Source organism: Agaricus bisporus (assembly GCF_000300575.1).
Source record: "Agaricus bisporus var. bisporus H97 unplaced genomic scaffold AGABI2scaffold_5, whole genome shotgun sequence".
Taxonomy (NCBI): Eukaryota; Fungi; Basidiomycota; class Agaricomycetes; order Agaricales; family Agaricaceae; genus Agaricus; species Agaricus bisporus.
In genome coordinates this window covers 525,707-543,581 of record NW_006267368.1, presented here as the reverse complement: position 1 = coordinate 543,581, position 17,875 = coordinate 525,707, and the positions used below count along the sequence as shown (strand labels likewise).

Below are 17,875 nucleotides of genomic sequence, written 5' to 3'. Positions count from 1 at the left end.
ACCATCTGCTAGTAGAACCGCGCTTTGGTAACCGTACTGAAAAGCGAACCGACTTATACGCTTTCAAGAATGATGGCAGACCAGCGGTTCCGACTGATTCTCCCCAGAAATCTGAGATGAATCTGAGACGGTTGCGCGATTTAACTTCTCACTATGAGACTCACTGTATCTGATCAGTGAAGTCAATGCACGACAGCAGTGAAAAACCCGCATCATATAGGTATCATTCATGCAGTAAAAATATGTCGCTTAACAAAGAAGAAAATTTTGATCTCTGAATGTAAAGGATAAGTCAGTGGAAGATCATCTCAAGCGGAAAGAGTATACAAACAATTGTTGTACACCTTGTCAGGTGCAGACACATCATTAAACATTTCAAGGGGAGGTTCTTGCTGCTTCTTCTCCTGTTTTAGCCTCAAGCGTGAGTGCGTGCAACCCATTCATGAACTCCTCTGATAGTGCTGTATTGATCATACGATGCCTCTGAATTGGGCTCTACAATTTGTCGTCGAAGAAGACAGTACCCAGATTTAGATTGTGGACGTACTTTTCCTTTGAAGGCATCAGAGACCACCCGAATTGAGAAGTCTTTGAATTTGGTGTTACGCGACGTAATGACTCTTCTCTTCTCAAACACTCACGAGTTTCTCCGCTACCTCCGTTTTGCGCTCGCATAGCTGCATGATGACGGTGTGCAGATGATTCGTTCCTAATTGTCAGGGAGATGGGGTGCAAAAGCGCCGTAAGCTAAATCCGAACCAGTAGATCAGCAACCTTCAACCGCTCAAAAACGCTGTTAAACCTTTTCGCGCATAGATTTCTCTACGGTACCGGTGCTTGTCAAGTTGCTTGACATAGCGTAATAGGCTCTGTTTGCAGAGAAATGAAGTGCGTTCCGCCAACGAGCCAGCAGCATCTTTCAATGGACAGAGGCATCATTGTTTGGCGTTGCTTGTTAAACGAGCAGAACGCTGATAGCCGTCTGCGACAAAAAAGTTTACGAACAACCAGCAAGTTGAGCCAGATCTTCGGCGTGTTTGCTGGTGGAGGTAAATTACTTTCTGAACAACTGGTTTTCTACTCAGTAGTGGCTTCCATTCCATCCTTTTTGATCGGTCGCATTCAGATCAGCCAATGGAAACATTCCTTATCATCAATTATGGTTCTAATGGTTAACCCACTTCACCCCGCGCTGTCGTCTCGTCCTCAAACATGTAACTAATAAATCTGAATACATGATGCCTTCGTTGTAGCCTGTCACTTGATCTCTCCCATTATTTGATCCTCACGGCTTAGCGACTGTAAATAACAATTTCATGGGACTATGGCGTGATTGTGATATGTATTTACGGAACCGTAAGAAGATGTCCTCGCGGATTAGCGCCGAAAGGAAAAGGGTATTGGGACGTTGCGTATCTCAGGGCTTTGCGAGATGTTGTCTTGCCATCCTCAGTTGGTCGTACCCCCACGGGTCAACCTGGAAGTAAATACTACGGTGTGACAAAGTGGTGACATCTGGCGTTTGTGACTACATGCCTCACCTGCATATTCTTCCTGCTTACGATGGCCAGCAACAATGGTCGATATCCATGGGAGCTGACCTCTCTGCAGCGTGGTCTTGTCGATAATTGCTTTGAAGAAGGCCAATATGAAACCGCCATTGCCACCCTCGATCAGTTACGCTCTCCTGATTTCAATCCCCACCCGTGAGTTCGTCTAGTCTCATTCTATTCCAGTACTCAATTCTTCCAGCCCTCATCTACGACAATTGATATATATTTCCCTTCAATCTATGCAAGAGCCGACAGTTGAATACGATATTGACACCTCTGTTCAAATGTCTCCGTCTAAACTTGTCAAGCAACGCCAGCAGCAAATATCGTCGAATCCCATCCCAGCCAAGGCTGTTGTCGACGCACAAAGGCTGTTGATGGCATACATACGTACCAACTCGCCCTCCGTACTATCTCGGGCCCTGCCTCGTCGGAGATCCCCACTTGTCTCATCGGGTCTCAATGAAGGAGATTCAATGATTGCGAAACGAGCTGTATGTATTGCTCAATGCAAAGACAGCTGGCAATTACTGCACAGTGACTCCGTGCTATACCAGAGTGCGCTGCCTTCGGCATCTCACAGATCAACTAGGCAATCCAGAAGGTATGGCACTCCTAACGATATCAACCCGGTCACCACCCCTACCACGATCGTCTCTGAAAGTGCCTGGCCTTTGTTGAACTGGTTGGTCTCTATCTATGAACGTGATGAAGAGCTGTTCGACACAGACTTGAATGGTAAGATGTCTTGCCCGAGTTTATTATACAATTGGATTTGATGCAAACAATCAAGCTCGACACTCGCCTCTTCTCATCGAACAAATACTTGACGATAATGGTAGTACTTACATTGATGCCCCCGTGACTATTATTGCATACTGCCTTCTACAGAAACAAGTTCAAAGGCATCAACTGGCTGGCCGTCTTTTGTCCCTCGTGAGTCACGACTACTGTGGAACCGAAATTTGCTCATTAGAAACCAGCTCATCAATCTTACCTTGACGGTAGAATTCGACGCTCACGCATTACTCACTACGGTGTATACCCGGATTCAGCCCGAACAACTATCCGTACTCATGGCTCAACTCGGTCAATCTACAGCCACTCAAGTTTTACAGTTCAAGGTTGGGCTTTGTCAAAAGCTCATTGGTGGTGCTGTGCATCCTATGCCTGGTAGCACGACAAGGCCGCAACCAAAAATGAGGGTGCGGGCCGAAAAGGTGCCCGATAGACAAGCACCGGCTGTTCTAGATTCCCCTCTATTAGCGATCAGATCATCTATTCCCACCTTTGTTGAAATTTTACGACTACTACAAGCCTCGGCACCTGATATGTCCCAAAATGACATATCAAAACATATTTGGTGTCGATATCAACTTCTGTTGGCTTACGGTTCCCTTCAAGCTCGCTTATCACCCACGGATCGAGACCCTGATTGGTATAAAGCATTGACGAGGAATTTGTCAATCGTGCATGACGTCGATCAAGAAAAAGAAAAAGAGGCCAGGGTGTATCAGCGGCTACTCGAAGTTCAAGTCGCACGTTGGCGCGCCGTAGTGGATACCGACCACTAGCATATCTATTAATATATCCAGGACTTCTCGACGATTGTCATGGTCCGAGATTATCTACCCAACAGTTCTGTTACGTCTTGACACCAAGCATGGCCACCGTTTCCTGACTGTTCTTCTATGTATCCCCTCTGCTTCGTCGACCGATGGAATAAATCGACATTCATGAACGATGCTATATTTTGGAAATTTCAGAAGTTCAGAAAAGAGTGAAACATCATGCATCAACTTTTGACCCACTTAATGTGTGGCCGTCGAAGCGAGCTTGGTGTTTCACTCGCTTATGAGCAACGGCATAACGTCACCCTGCGCCAACACCTTTATTGAAAAATGTCACTCTGGGGTGTTTGAAAGGCCGGAATAGCTCTTCGAAGCCATCGGATTCGGGACAATGGAGCAGGATCAGTGAGAAGCAACTATAAGTTTTGCCACCGAGATCGATATAAGTTAATTGAGTCTATTGATAGAACATTTGGAAATAACGTAGTGCCGACAGTAAGGACAATTTTGTGGCTTAGACGATAACAGTCGATACCAGCTCACGCTACAAACCTTAAACAAGAGATACTTCTACGACTATTTCAGCATGAATCAACAATATGATAGCGCATTGAAAACCTTCGCGACCCACATCGCTTCTGAGTTTCATCCAAAATTATGCGACCAACTCTGATAGATCATCTTCCGATACACCGGGGGAACTTGCAAAATCAACATCCACTAGTTCGTCTTCAACATGTCCTTCCTTACTTCCCTGTTGCTTCTTCCAAATACTAGCCAAGAATTCGGGCGTGCTCGCTTGTTCAATGGTTTTATCTTCTCGGACTCTCAGAAACCGTGGAAAGCGAAGGCTTAAACCTCGAGTTAAGGATCCCAACCCCTTGGCAGCAACAGAAACTGGGCTCAAGGTGATGCTGAGACAGATAGATATCAATCAAATGACTACTCGGTTGGACTGCCGAAATCACGTACTCCGCCCCTCGTATTTCCCAGACCTCTTGCGGCCGAAAATATACGTCTGGAGTAAAACCTGAGAGATTGGAGTGAGAATGCTAGCATTTACTATCAAATAATGTTGCTAACCTCCAAAATCGCACTCCCACAGCGGCCGAGGTGAACAAATTACATCAGGCCCATCCCCAGGAGTATACCTGTCTCTCGTGTCCTAAAATAATCTGATATAGTGGTCGAGAAGATAGCCGACGGACCCATACCTGGTAAAAACTGTCCGTGAAACCTGGCACTGGGTAAGCGGGTCGTGAAAAGAACTCAAGAAAGAAGAAAGCGCACCTGACATGCACTTACAGACGGCTACAAATCGACCACTTGACTGGTCATATACAGCCATTAAGATTGGACTCCACCATTTGACTTTTCTACCATTCCCATACCAAGCACCAACTGGCACCAGATCGAGACTGTCTCCGACTCCACTGACATAGTCTTTCTTCAACTTCAACCATGCTGCTGTTCGCTTATCAGGTTCATATGTTGCTGGTAAAGGTTTCTTCCTCGTATGACTGTTTGTCTTGTCCCCTTCTGGGTCGACCACAATATTGTCGAGTAACTTGAGACATCGTTTAGATATGAGGCATTTCATTTATGTCAAAACAAACTTACTTTAATCATCAGGCCTTCACACTGACTTTCGATTGACCGCCGCCAGAAAACCTCCACACTGGCTTGGCCCACCTCGCTATTCATACTTTCAACATGAGTAAAGCGAGCGAATCCTATTTCCTCCGGAGTATAGGGTGAGAAGGAGTTCTGAAGTAGAGATCTTCGTTCGCGAAACGTCTTTTGTAGAAGCGGCTGGAAAAAATTCAAGAAAATGCTTCTACCCGAGGTATAGACTTACTTCTCCGTTTAGGTACATCAAGTCGAATGCATACAAACACACTGAAACCTGGATATCTCTGACTTGCACATCCTTTTTCGCTCGATTGGATAACTCTTGGAATGTTTTGATAGCACCTGTTCGAGGATTGACGGCAACTATTTCTGCATCCATGACGAAGGAGGATATCGAAGGTGATCTTTCTAAGAGTGACTTAACGAGCAATTGAATGTCGGGATACTGGGCAGTCAATGAGTCAAAGGAAGAATATTTCGGTCTAAGAAGTGTACCTTGCTTGTCATATCCTCTAGATGACGTGAAAATATCTTGAACTCTGAAAGACGCCCGTCTTTTGTTATGGCATGAACTTGCGCCCTCTGTCCGTCGTATTTAAACTCAGCTACGAACGGCTGGTTCGCCAACCTGTCATAGACTTCATCCAAAGAACGCATCGGTGAGCCCAAGGTCGGATGGAGCGGAATACCTACCGAGATGTAAGGGCAGGACCTTCAGCAGCTAGTGATATTGAACAAACCTATCGTAAGAGGAACTTTCTCCTCCAATCCGTATAAACCGGTGTCCAAAAGTGCAGCAACGATGTCGCCATAGTTTGGATGTTTGACGAATACACCTTTGACTATGGACTCGGCTTTCGAAAAAATTTCGTTCAGTTTGTTCCGCGGACAGTCTGACAACCCTGCCTTGTTCTTGACAGGACTCTTTTGTAACTTGCGCAATAAAGAGGCTGATACGTGTAAGGTATCTTCGCCCTCGAGTAAGCCCGGCGATTCATATGATAAGGCAATAGCTCGAGCCAAAGCAGTCAGCATGGAAGTTCTGACCGCCCCCACACGAAGATTCTGGCATAGTGTACGGGTCATGTAACGAATTTCTTCACCATTGGCCGACAACAAAAGCTTTTCAATCAGCTTTTCCTTTTGTCTAGCCGCTCCTTGGCCTTTTGAGTGAGCAATCATCATGAGTGAATCATACACGTAAGAGATGGTCAATTGAGGGTGCGGCACTAGCGTTCGAAGGTTAGTTTTAGCAGCAACAGCAACATCACCAGGATCTCCTAGCGTATTATACAATTTTTTTAGTGTAGCCGGTGTGATTCCAGAAACATTTTGAATGGCCCGCGAGATAATAGCAGGCCCAAGTCCAAGCTCGATGGGAGCGTACGGGGGAGCAAGAGTGTTGGAAAGAAGATAAAGAGAAGGAAGAAGCGATTCTGGATGCTTGGATATAATCGTATGCAAACAGTTCGTGAGGGTATTGATGATGATGATACGAGAACGAGTAGATGAGAGGGTTGAGAATGCATGAGTGAGAAACGCATAGGGAGCACCCTTTTCGAGCCAAGGCTGTCCATCGGGCGAATAGTTTATAGGATCGACATCCAAGGGTGCGAACTGCAGAGGCTGAATCTTAACCGAATGACCAGGAATGTTAACCTCCTTTTTTTGGACTCGCACTGATTGCAGGACTGCCAATGGCGGGACCAGCCTTTCTTCGAATTGCGTCTCCGCGTCTTCTGCATCGACATCAATAACGAGAGGAGACAAGCTTGGGATCTTTTCTCCATGGTTTGTCTCAACGGGCGTCTCCAACGGGGTCGCTCTTATTTTGCCCGGTGACGTGGTGAAAAATGCGTCCAGCCGGGCTTGACTTCCATTTTTTGTCCGCTTTTTAGGTGAAGATTTGGCATCGTCGAAAGAAAGCTTCCGTTTGACCATGGCGTATATAGTGCGCCGCCCCAACCGGTATTGTTTGATCCTTGACGTGACGAAACCGTGACAATACCACAGTAAGTAATACAACTATCGCACGACCAATAATTGGATAATCCGACTACTGTATTTGAATATATTAAATAATAATGATCAATCCCATAGTACTACCCCTTTTGAATCAAGGTCCCCCCTTCACTTCAGTTATAATGCTCTCGGATCCGACTTCGCTTTCCCCTATCAAATTATTATCGACGTATGTCTTTTATAACGTTTACGTTTCTCTTTTTCCGTCTTTCCCGCTATTCTCGGTGTGTTCTCGATGGTAACTTTCGTAGTGTAGAAAACCAGATTAAAACCAAGCTCATCCACTAAACTCTATCGTTCGCATTGATACTGTAAAGTCATCTTGAACCTCAGTCACATACTTACTGACTTGTTGGACTATCAATCTAGATCTAGCTCGATGGGCGCAATATTCCTTTTCAATTGACCTAGAATCTATTTATGATTGAGAAGGTCCTACGGAGAGTCCCACTGATATCACATCTTCGACGATTAAGCGCGACTTCTACCATTGACAGCACAGCACATACTCACGAGATCGATAAGTGAAAGCCGCGCCTGAAATTTTCCAGCCAAGAAATATCTAGTTTTCCGCTTTGGAAATTGGATTCCAATCAGTATCTGGGGGTTTAACCAACGTAATCCTGATATTAATATCTTATCGTACCTCGTACTCGCTATGATTGCCTGTACTGGATGCAACAGCACGGATTGAGCACGGACACAGGCTATTCTCGACCCTAGAATTGCCTCTACGAGCTTGTGTATCACTGCGGACACACAAGCCCTTCCGGGACTTGTGGAGGCTCACGGGCTGGCGCTCACACAAAAATATCATAATGACCTTGTGATTCTGAGTTACACCAACCCAGTACCATTCTGGACAAATTTTGACTCAAATTTTAGAATTAGTATCCCGGCGCACAGGGTCAATTTCGTGTACGGGTTTATAGAGGATATTGCAGGGTCCTAGCCGTCCCCATATGTTTGCATCACGAAGAGCCAATTGGTACCCTGAATTACGAAACAACCAGTTTTGTACTTATGGATATCTGTAGTGTGTAGTAAATGTACGGCAAGGCAAATAGATATCTTCAAGTGATTCAAAAAATGTCACACTATTCCTGGGCAATGCACGATGTCTCTTAGTTACCGCATCATAATTGACGGTGTCAAGCGGAGAAGGTGAGGACATTCTTGTAAAAATGTCCCAACATACCTTTAGAGGTATGGACCTGAGGATGACAATGACGTTCAGCAGACGGACGTGAGACCAAGAGATAGCGATTCCTAGACACGTAAGCTATCCATGAACCTAGATTCGATATTGATAACGTTGAGGTCGTACCAATGTGATAGCAATATCATATTCTACAGGACGACACTACGGGATGGTCAATTGCCCTCACATTGCAAAGCTGTATACAGAGGAAGCTTCGTGCTATTTCTCGAGACTTCTGGACAATGTTCGACTTATTGAAAATCGAACCGTTTGAAGTAAATTGTGCCTTGAGGCCTTGGGACAAACGGTGCCTGAATTTTTTTGGTCAGCCTTTCTAGCCCCAGGTTGCCGTCATAGGACCTTATTGAGGGTTATTAACAGAGGAAACTCCTCGAAATACTTGACATCTCCCACGGGAACTCTTCTAGAAACTCCCGATTGTTGTAACTCAGCGCGTAAGTAAAACTCATTAAACATTTTATCGTGAGCCCAAAATGTACTACGCCTGTAGACCAAAGGATTGGAACGTCCAAGGAACGTCTCAAAGGTGCGAACACTGCGGCCGAGGTCATATTCGACCGATGAGTCTACTGAGTTGTATATTTATATCTTACCATTGCCAGTGCGCAGAGCGCCTTCTATCTATTCCTACTTCTATTTATATGACACAGCGGTTCAGTAGGAAGCCGGATTTGGTTCAAGACATATCTAGTAATCTACACATTGCTGTCGGTTTGCATCATTCAATTGTTAGATCTTGATGTTGGTTGGATGCAACCTCATGGGAGCAGAATCAATTGGGTACAGCCTTACAACTGGAAGGCTCATGACGCTTTCTATTTGTATTCAATGCTAGGAACAAATAGTCTCCTGATGACCCCAAAGGAGCAACGATTGCTCACAAAGCTCACCCATGACATCCTCCTTTGAGGTGAAAATATTGGTTTAATAAGGTGAGTCTCGTAACATGGTTAGGATGGAAAGCGCCTGGCATAGAGGGAGTCGCCAATAGCAACAGCTATACGACATAACGACGAAGTGATCAAACAGGATGTAATCAGAGCTCGGAAAGCTAATCTTGTTTCTAGAGTAAAATAGATCCTGGAGTCAAAGCCTCTGGAGTCTGCGTAGATCTCGGTCACTGCTCCTTATGCGAATCTCTCGGATCTGGGACCTCAGTCGTTTATGTCCTAACATGTTCCCCGGAAAAAAAGTCGGCTGCGGACTATCAAACTAACTTACTTGGGTTGCAAAAATGGATACGCGTCCCATTTAGTCTTAGAGCTACTAGACGACAGGGTTTCGACATGACGTCCCGGTCAAATTAGGCACAAGATGGGGTTACGTCCCTTTTCCAAGCCTGACCTGCTTAAACGACACTGCGATAGAAGCGGGTTGGTGCTCATGCTGGGCGAGCGTCTCTTCACACCCATTTATGAACCAGAACCAAAGTGCCAGTTGTTACATTTTTTGATACCTGGACCATGACTGACCGAGACCGTCGATCATACCAGTATCCTGGCATGTACTGGAACAGTGCATCACAAACATATGCCTCTACTTCGGATTATCCCTCACCTCAATACGTATCGAATTCAAGTACGCCTACGTCTCCGTCGGTGGGAACAGTCTACAACAGTGAAACTCACTCCCCAACATCCGGAAGCTATCCACACTCTTATTATCCGACGAATAACGCTTCATACAACCACTCCAGTCCCTCGTCTACAGGATACCAATCTTACTCTTCTTTTCCGCGTCAAACCTCGGATGACAGCACCACAATATATGGGCAAAACCACCCGCACCATATGCAGATCCATCGACCACAATCAGTGCATCCCTATCCCACGACTTATGCCCAGTCCAGTCCGCAGAGCAGCACTCAAAAACCTGCATATCCACAGCAGTACTCGCGTCCTGGATATACGCAGGAGAAATCTTCTCCACCTCAACTATATGTGGCCCAGCCGGCAAGCCCAACACAATATGAGGGTAGCTCATCACATTATCCCACCCAAATCCCTTTGTCTCCAGCGTCGCCGACGTCACCTCTTGGTCTAGTATCACCTTCTCGTCCGTTCTTATGCGATCTCTGTACGTTGTCGTTTAACCGTCAACACGATCTCAAACGACACCGAGAGACGCACACCGGAGAAAAGCCTTATTTTTGCAATGGAGGTTGTGGGAAGACGTTCACAAGGAAGGATGCTCTAAAACGCCACCAGGTGGGTTTTCGTGGCGTAGCATTAAACCAATCATGGCTGACGAATGATCTATTCTCAAGCTCGTGAAGCATTGTGGAAAACCCGATGAGTAATGCCATGCCCCATGACTCACATCGTTCGTAAGTTTGTTGACCTTGACTACCTTGGGACGCCGTGAACTAATACAATGAATGAAGTCTGATATACGGGCTATTTTCTACCCTCTCGTATGGGTTGCCCTTTCTGCAGTTGCCGGGTATCTTATGACCTATATCTTTCAGCGTTGTATTTGATTGCAACCTTATACCACTTACCGTAATCACAGGCGTACAGCCCACCTATCTTAAAAAGTCCTTTCGAGTACCCAAGCGTCATGAGGTTCTATTTTCTTGTAATATCCTTCATGAATCTGAACTTCTTTGAATCCATGACGCTCGTAGAAACTTTTGGCCCCATCGTTAGAAACCTGCACATGGAGGTAGATTTTGTTGATCTTGGGTTTGGAGCGCCCTTCCGCGGCATTGATAACTAATTCAAGACTCTGTGATCCCAAACTTCGTGATCTATACGGCTGAAACGCAAAAGCGTGAGGAATGTGCATAATCAGGCTACATTGACTCACAGCCAAGACTCCCATGGTCATGAGATACAAGTGCATTTGGTTATCTTTGTTTTCTAGGCGACAGCAGATAGTCCCAACCTTATCGGTAGAGATGGACAAAAACGTCAAGACCGGAAAAAACCATCACATACAGGAATATCATTGTAATAGACTGATATAGGTTTTTTCAGTTCCAAGTGCCAATGACGATTTCCAATTCATACCGAGCTTGCAAAAATCCTCCACTTCGGGTAGGAGGAGGCCTTGGTAGAATTTTTCACTGTATTTTATTGGAAATAACACAGAGTTGAGTTTGCGGACTGTTCCAATGTTGTTGGGTGTGATTGACGCGAAAGAGACGCGAGGTGGCACTTTGGTTGCATTCGAGGACATGGATGATTGGGTCGAGTCTGCGCGTGGGAGAAAAAGTCAGTTGAAATCGACTAACCAAGATTAGTAAAGTACATACAAACTTTCATTTGATATGCCTCTTTTTTTCTTGTCATCGCCAAATAATTCTTCCTTGTGGGCGGTCTCGGCGTAACGAGCCCACGAATACCATCCGAACAACCGAACATCCTTCTATCTGTCGCTTTCTTGGTCAGCGAAAGCGTCATCTGAAAATTCCATGCGGTATTTGATGCCAGGCGGACAACCTCTATCCTAAACATAGGACTTTCTTTCAAGGCCGCGATTTACTTAGCGACTAGGATCACAGGAAAGCAATCAAAGCTCTAACGTTCAGTATGTCCCCCGATCTTCGCCGGACCTAGTACGCGTCTCCGAATGGGATTATCTCTGTGCGGCCATCTGACTTGGGCGTGTAACCAACCCTTGTAATTTTGGCTATCCTCGGTACAGTCCTTATACGTGATGCGAATTATTGTTTTCCTGCTTAGGTTGCGTCAATCTTGATATCACGTCCACGCTAAAACGGAACCGTGAAAATGATGTTGGTGTGTATAAAATTCTTCTTATCCTCGCAATCTGCGCACTAGGGCGTCTGAACGAGTCATATGAGTCTCTCTGCTAGGAAAAAACCCCCCTGTCTTCAAAAAAGGACAGCGAACTGTCATGAATGTCATCATTGTAGCACATAATCGGTGTTGCTTGGTTGCCCCAATCCCTACCAAGGGATCAAAATCCAGGAAATTAGGTTGTTCCAAGCCTCCTTATGAATTCATCTACCGTCGAATCTAACGTTTGCGATCCTTTTGCGATCCTCATGGTGATACCTTCCATGTTAATTATTTCTGAGTATTCCATACAGCTGGTCGAAGTCTCATCCAACCGCCCGGTTGACGATGTCGTTATATTCTGGGCTGCGGAAAGAGCAAGCTAGAAGTCGACGAGGGTCCTCCATGAAACACCATAACGAACATCAGGATCGACCTGTCGTTGTCCGTTGTCACCCGACATCATCGCGTCGGGTCTCTCTCTCCCCCTCAGGCACACAGAAAGAAACAACTTGGGATAGATCTAACTTTCAAAATCATTGAATTTGAATTAGACGAGCCAAAGTGTCATTGCACGCTTGGGTGGCGCGTCGACGGGTTTCGACAGGTTTCGACTAAGTACATCGCAACAGACACCACTAGACCGAATCAACCCCTTTACTCCGGAAACGAAATTTTGAAAATCCATTCAATACCCTATTCATGCGGAGCCCAGAAAGGACCACATGCAATTTTTTGTTAGTTACTAATGATTTTCATCTAACCATCAAAAAACCAAGTCGGTTGACATTGGGGGAATGTACCCTGAGGACTCCCATTTGAATAGTATCTTGAAGGTCAAATGCGGTAATATTGAAGATCGGTACCGGAGAATTACAAAAGGAGCGGCCTCAAAGCGAGCTTTGCTTATATTAGTTCTTGGTAGTTTCGTTGCGCTCGCCAAGGAGCGGTAGCTACTGATAACGAACCGTCAAACTTTGAATGAAATATGTATGTCTTCCCTTGGGTCCTTTATGATTGACAGCAGTAAGTGATAACGAGAGCTATCAGATTATAAACATTCAAACAGAGTGAATGAAATACATCAGCGCTTGGAGACCATTTTCTTTTGGTTTGTTTCAGGGGTCCTGGTACCCTGTAACATTTTTTTGTCGGCGCCCCCCTCTCAAAATACAAAACCGAAAGGGGAACAGAAAAGGCGACACATTTGTACCCCACGGGCCACGACGGCAACTTGATAGCGCCGTTTTATTGATCGCCACATTAAATGTCTTTTGCCTGTCAGTATAACTTCAAGAATGACTGCACTCACTTGTTTTAGTAGACATTCATGCACCTACGGTCAGTAAATCGGTCAACAATTTTATTCATGTACTACTTACTATGTGTAAGTCTGACAAGAACAGAGTCAAATACTGTGGGACGAGATCACTTGTTCCTGTCGGTAAAATTAGAGCTGCAACTTCTCAGGCTTCTAGCTTCAGGGTTCATTGCAGAATATGGATATATTGGCTTCTGTGCTTGGGGTTTTTCGTGGTAACTTACTGAGCGGTGCATCAAGGTCAATGTCGAGTCCAGCACACTGAACGAAAGGTTCCGCAAGCGAGTCCAAGAAAAAAAAGAGCCCTCGTGAATTTAGAAAGTTGTGTGGGCCTACAATACTGATAAAAGTTCTACGTAAATACTAGTGTCTGGGGGGGAGGTTGTACAAGAAAGATACAATAAATACCAATACAGCATGTATGAGACGAATATGTACTAGTGTGAGCGTTCGAGTGGGTAAATCAGTCGATATACAAAAGTCATGCTGTGGAGAGATATGCGAGTGTCCTGAAGCGACGAGTAAGCGAAAAGGCGCTTTGAAGACGGTTGAAAAAAACGAGTTCTGACTCCTATTACGAGACAGTTTCCTGTCGTTGCAAGATAGATTTCCGCCACTTTGATTTTTTAGGAGTGCGGATCAACCTTTCCAGGTAGACGTCCTCGTAACTGCGAAAGACACAGGTGCCGAGATCTTCGTCGTATTCCTCCATTCTTGCCCATATGCAATGCCAACGGGGGGTCTCCTCTGCGAGTTTGAGGGCGACAGCAAGGTGCTTTTGATCCCAGCTGGCGTGTTTGGGTTTGGAGTGCTTATAGTCGAATGCGGCGTCTTGAAGGGTGATAATGGCGCAGTCCGTTACCTCGAGGTTAATGGAGTCCTTTGCAAGGAGAGCGTCGAGGTTGCTGTCCATTTCAAGCTGTTTGGGGATACCGCGGTGGGCAGGGTCATAGCCGTCGACGAGGACCTGGACGGTGAAGTGGTCGGAAAAGTCTAGAGTGAGTGCTGGGTGGGAGGAAGAGAGACGGGCTCGTTGAAGCGTCTTTCCAATGAGCAAGCTGGGGTCGATTCTGGGGAATGAGTGTGAGAAAGAGAATGGATAAATGAATAGAGGCCGATGAAACAGACCCGATGTGACTGAGGCGAAGAGGGCGCGTGGTGGAGTGCTGGGTGTCGAGCATGGGTGCATGAGCCTCCAATCTGCAGTTGGCGAGTGAGTGTCGCTGTATCCCCATTTGTGCCTGCCAGTAGACCCTGTCCGACCTAGCAATCACTGGGCTGATCACCAATCTGTCCTCCTCCAAATGGATAGAATCCACCTCCAACGCCCCGTCGGCCCTCGCAGCCCCCTCAGAGCTGCTTCCCCCGCCAGACCACAGCGTCCGCCCCTCGAAATCCCCGCCCCCCGTCCCAATGGAAAACCCCTCAGAGGAGGCCTCAAACTCGATGTCACTGGCATGCAGCCCGAGTCCTACAGCAAGCCCGGTGCCGATCTCGCCGTCGACTACTCCTCCCCAGACATGACCGTCCTTCCTCCCCAACTCACGACCATGCCCAGGAACAAGTCTTCTGGGCCTCTCGACAGCTTCGGAGACCTCATAGAAGGCCTCAAAACTATCAATACACAAACCCCTCCTCTCGCTGATGGTGAGGCCGACGACATATCCGCCAATATGACCAACTGGTCAGACGAAGTCATCGAGGACCTCCACAGGCTCGGTGAGGGTGCCGGCGGTGCCGTCGACAAAGTCAAGGATAAGAGATCGGGCAAAATCCTAGCGAGGAAAACGATCACAACCCGACAAGCCGAGCCAAGACAACTCCTGCGTGAAGTCCATATTATGACCACTACCCGCCACCCCAATATCATTCGTTTCTACGGCGCTTACATCTCCCCATCAACAAGTGAGATCAAAATCTTAATGGAATATGGTGAGGGAGGTAGTTTGGAATCAGTAAGCAAACGTATCAGGGAGTCGGGGGCCGTGGTTGGCGAAAAGATCGCTGGACGTCTCACTGAAGGAGTAGGTCGCCTCGCCCACGCTTATCATCCTCTTAAGACTAATGTCGACGCTAGATCCTTCAAGGTCTCGCTTATCTTCATTCAAAGAAAACCATACACCGTGACATCAAGCCCTCAAATATCCTGCTTACCACTGAGGGCGTGGTCAAGCTATGTGATTTCGGTGTATCTGGTGAACTAATTGAATCGATGGCCCGTACATTCACTGGAACAAGCTTCTACATGGCTGTCAGTCTCTCATCATCTACTTGACTCAGTCGTTCATCCCTTTTTCTCTAGCCTGAAAGGATCACCGGTGAAAAATACACAATTAGGTCTGACGTGTGGTCCACCGGGATCACCATTCTTGAATTGGTCCAAAATCGTTTTCCTTTCCCAAACGACCTTTCGCCCATTGAGCTCGTCATGTATATCACGAAGAACGAGGTCCGCGCTTCATGTCTTCCACTTTACTCTCAAACTTACTCTATCTTCCCAAAGCCTCCTCAACTCGAAGACGAGCAAGGCGTGCACTGGAGCGACGAGATGAAAGATTTCGTCAGACAAGCGTATGGTCTTTCCTTTCTTCTTCAACTCGTAGACTTATCAAGCCACGTAGTCTAACTGTCAATCAACAAATGAGACCAACCCCTGGGGACATGCTGTCCCATCCTTGGATCGTCCTCATGATGGAGCGAAAAGCAGATATGGCCGAATTTATCTGCAAAGTATATGGGTGGAAGAGGAGATCAGGTGATCCGTACGTTGATCGTCACATACACAGATGCCCCTGCGAACTGATCCTTGGCAACGACATAGCTCTCAATCAAGGCCTTCATCCGGCCGGATTGGATCCTCCCTGTTAAGTCGTAGCGACTAAGCGGTTTTTATGATCATCATCTCCGGGCGTCCTTTTGCGCATCTGAACATTTTAGGTTACGGTTAATGCTTCCCTGCTTTCTGTTCTTCGCTTTACTTCGGATATCTCTCTTGCTATATCTACCTTCAACAACATACCCGCGTCACGGTGTGACCCATTCTCCAGAGATTTTAGGCTTGTACTGTCGTTGCGGCTTTTAATTCTATCTCCTTTGTCGCATAATGAGCCACTCCCTTGTTTGTTGGAACAATGCAGGAAATGGTAAGTTTTGGGAGAGAGACGGCGTAGTACCATATTCACGGCAGTCTGTTTAACAAAAACATAACTTTGGATTTCGGCGTTTTGCTTTTGGTTAGTGTCCTGAGCTGATCGTAAGTCTACAAGACGAACATTATTTACCTGGTGTCAGCGAATGAGAGGGTGGGGTCTTGTATAATAAAAAAAAGGCCGCGGAAACGAACCGGATGCTCTATATGTCCGGTCTAATCCCGTATGTTGTTAACGTTGTTGGCGTTTTGAAGATGCCTTTTTAAAGGTTCCTGATAATCCGAGGACCATATTTTGCGAGTGACTAAAGATAGGTCAGTCATAATGTTTATTGGGTTCCGTGGGCGAAGCTTTTTTGATCAACATATCATCGTAACCAATCATGACATGGCAGATGTTCCAGGGTCTTCCCGATTTACACTAGTGAGATGGAGAAACCGAGGATTGTGGCCCAGGTCTTCGAACACATGATTTGTCGCCAATCTCATGGTAAATATATGACCTGGCGTAGAAAAAAGAGTTTCGATGCGTGATAAATGCCAAGTTGAACATGTGGATGCTTAGTGAGTAGGAGGAGGGACCGATACACAAAAGGAAAAGGAAAACATACTAATCAAATCAATAGGGTGGGGTCATATGCGTCTCGCCTCGGGGTTATGCACAATGAAGACATTCAATCCCGCCACTTCCCTTTTTCCTTTGTGATCACCAAATGCAGATCATTCCCCCTTTCAAAAAAAGCCGCCTTTCCAGCGCAAGGCCCATGAAAATGTCGTTGGCTCGCTAGTGGTGGCGGTATTGTCGATTGATTCTTTTTTGACTTCTCGCCAGAGTATATACCATTATCGTTCTTTTTTGATGAGAAGCGCGATGTCGAGTTGTTGGGTTATTCCATCCGTCGACCCTGCAATCTCAGGGGTTAATGTTCTCGGCAGATCCGAAGACCCTCAACAACCACTATTGACAGACGTTGCAGTTGGAGAATGTATCTTTCAGACAGATACAAGTCCAATTGCTCTTGAACATGCGATCACCACGACGCAAATCCGAGGTGAACATCGGAAATTCACAGACAACACCACTTCAGTTGAGTTGTGGAATGAACATATATATCAGTATGTATAACAGCGATCGCTCCGCTTTAAACTAAAAGGACTAACTTTAGTTGTCCTCGATAACCCCTCGTTGACAATTAGATTAGATCGGAGAACATTTCATATAATAACATAGTAGGGAGAAGATCGGCGTAAAACTCTTTTCACGTGTCCACCCACGGATTAGCACGAGAGGAACGGAGCGATATTTTCGCACTTGACGGAAAAGCATGTAAGAAGGAGAGTTTGGGCCGGAGTGGTTTGATTGACATAATCAGCGAGGAAATAGTGTAATGTTCGCTCCGCGGAAAACCAGTGTTTCGGCTGGGCAAGAACCAACAAGTTGTTATATTGAGCACTCTGGTACAAATAAACATAAACTGATTTGAAGTGGGGTGGGGGGATGACTTTGGTCGAAGGAGGCCTGGGATTGTTGCTGCTCGCCAATAAAAGTACCTGAGAGAGGGAGAGACGAGAGACAAGCGGGATCGTACCTGAGGGTAGATACTAATAGTGATTTCGCCGGAGACGGACTTGGCTTTTTGACAAGCGAGATCAAGTCCGTAGC

The 17,875-nt window shown here is 46.1% G+C and overlaps 7 protein-coding genes across 7 annotated transcripts; 3 read left to right on the top strand and 4 right to left on the bottom strand.

The window, feature by feature from the left end:
- Positions 1 to 375: 375 nt before the first annotated feature.
- Positions 376 to 856, bottom strand: AGABI2DRAFT_70068 (hypothetical protein; the record flags this gene model as incomplete). The annotated part of the gene is made up of 4 exons (XM_006460778.1): positions 376 to 495; positions 548 to 588; positions 642 to 747; positions 803 to 856. 4 exons carry the CDS (start codon positions 854 to 856, stop codon positions 376 to 378), a joined length of 321 nt encoding a protein of 106 aa, XP_006460841.1.
- Positions 857 to 1,541: 685 nt separating this feature from the next.
- AGABI2DRAFT_178251 (hypothetical protein) lies at positions 1,542 to 3,301 on the top strand. Its single transcript, XM_006460777.1, has 4 exons — positions 1,542 to 1,706; positions 1,753 to 2,291; positions 2,347 to 2,489; positions 2,537 to 3,301. Exons 1-4 carry the CDS (start codon positions 1,564 to 1,566, stop codon positions 3,125 to 3,127), a joined length of 1,416 nt encoding a protein of 471 aa, XP_006460840.1. The 5' UTR covers positions 1,542 to 1,563; the 3' UTR covers positions 3,128 to 3,301.
- A 478-nt stretch (positions 3,302 to 3,779) lies between these two features.
- AGABI2DRAFT_69760 (hypothetical protein) lies at positions 3,780 to 6,697 on the bottom strand (the record flags this gene model as incomplete). Its single annotated transcript, XM_006460776.1, has 8 exons — positions 3,780 to 4,038; positions 4,097 to 4,154; positions 4,208 to 4,289; positions 4,339 to 4,361; positions 4,415 to 4,631; positions 4,983 to 5,201; positions 5,252 to 5,445; positions 5,536 to 6,697. The coding sequence occupies 8 exons, from the start codon at positions 6,695 to 6,697 to the stop codon at positions 3,780 to 3,782; spliced, it is 2,214 nt and encodes a 737-aa protein (XP_006460839.1).
- Positions 6,698 to 9,762: 3,065 nt separating this feature from the next.
- On the top strand, positions 9,763 to 10,273 carry AGABI2DRAFT_204095 (hypothetical protein; the record flags this gene model as incomplete). Its single annotated transcript, XM_006461438.1, has 1 exon — positions 9,763 to 10,273. Exon 1 carries the CDS (start codon positions 9,791 to 9,793, stop codon positions 10,271 to 10,273), a length of 483 nt encoding a protein of 160 aa, XP_006461501.1. The 5' UTR covers positions 9,763 to 9,790.
- On the bottom strand, positions 9,763 to 11,196 carry AGABI2DRAFT_192431 (hypothetical protein). Its single transcript, XM_006460775.1, has 7 exons — positions 11,012 to 11,196; positions 10,940 to 10,959; positions 10,809 to 10,886; positions 10,501 to 10,757; positions 10,320 to 10,454; positions 10,130 to 10,266; positions 9,763 to 10,074 (listed from the first exon to the last, which is right to left on the bottom strand). The coding sequence occupies exons 1-4, from the start codon at positions 11,178 to 11,180 to the stop codon at positions 10,530 to 10,532; spliced, it is 495 nt and encodes a 164-aa protein (XP_006460838.1). The 5' UTR covers positions 11,181 to 11,196; the 3' UTR covers positions 9,763 to 10,074; positions 10,130 to 10,266; positions 10,320 to 10,454; positions 10,501 to 10,529.
- A 2,161-nt stretch (positions 11,197 to 13,357) lies between these two features.
- AGABI2DRAFT_192430 (hypothetical protein) lies at positions 13,358 to 14,289 on the bottom strand. Its single transcript, XM_006460774.1, has 3 exons — positions 14,193 to 14,289; positions 13,634 to 14,134; positions 13,358 to 13,573 (listed from the first exon to the last, which is right to left on the bottom strand). Exons 1-2 carry the CDS (start codon positions 14,243 to 14,245, stop codon positions 13,639 to 13,641), a joined length of 549 nt encoding a protein of 182 aa, XP_006460837.1. The 5' UTR covers positions 14,246 to 14,289; the 3' UTR covers positions 13,358 to 13,573; positions 13,634 to 13,638.
- A 448-nt stretch (positions 14,290 to 14,737) lies between these two features.
- On the top strand, positions 14,738 to 15,932 carry AGABI2DRAFT_70301 (hypothetical protein; the record flags this gene model as incomplete). Its single annotated transcript, XM_006460773.1, has 5 exons — positions 14,738 to 15,088; positions 15,142 to 15,315; positions 15,367 to 15,513; positions 15,568 to 15,635; positions 15,686 to 15,932. The coding sequence occupies 5 exons, from the start codon at positions 14,738 to 14,740 to the stop codon at positions 15,930 to 15,932; spliced, it is 987 nt and encodes a 328-aa protein (XP_006460836.1).
- Between the last annotated feature and the right edge of the window lie 1,943 nt (positions 15,933 to 17,875).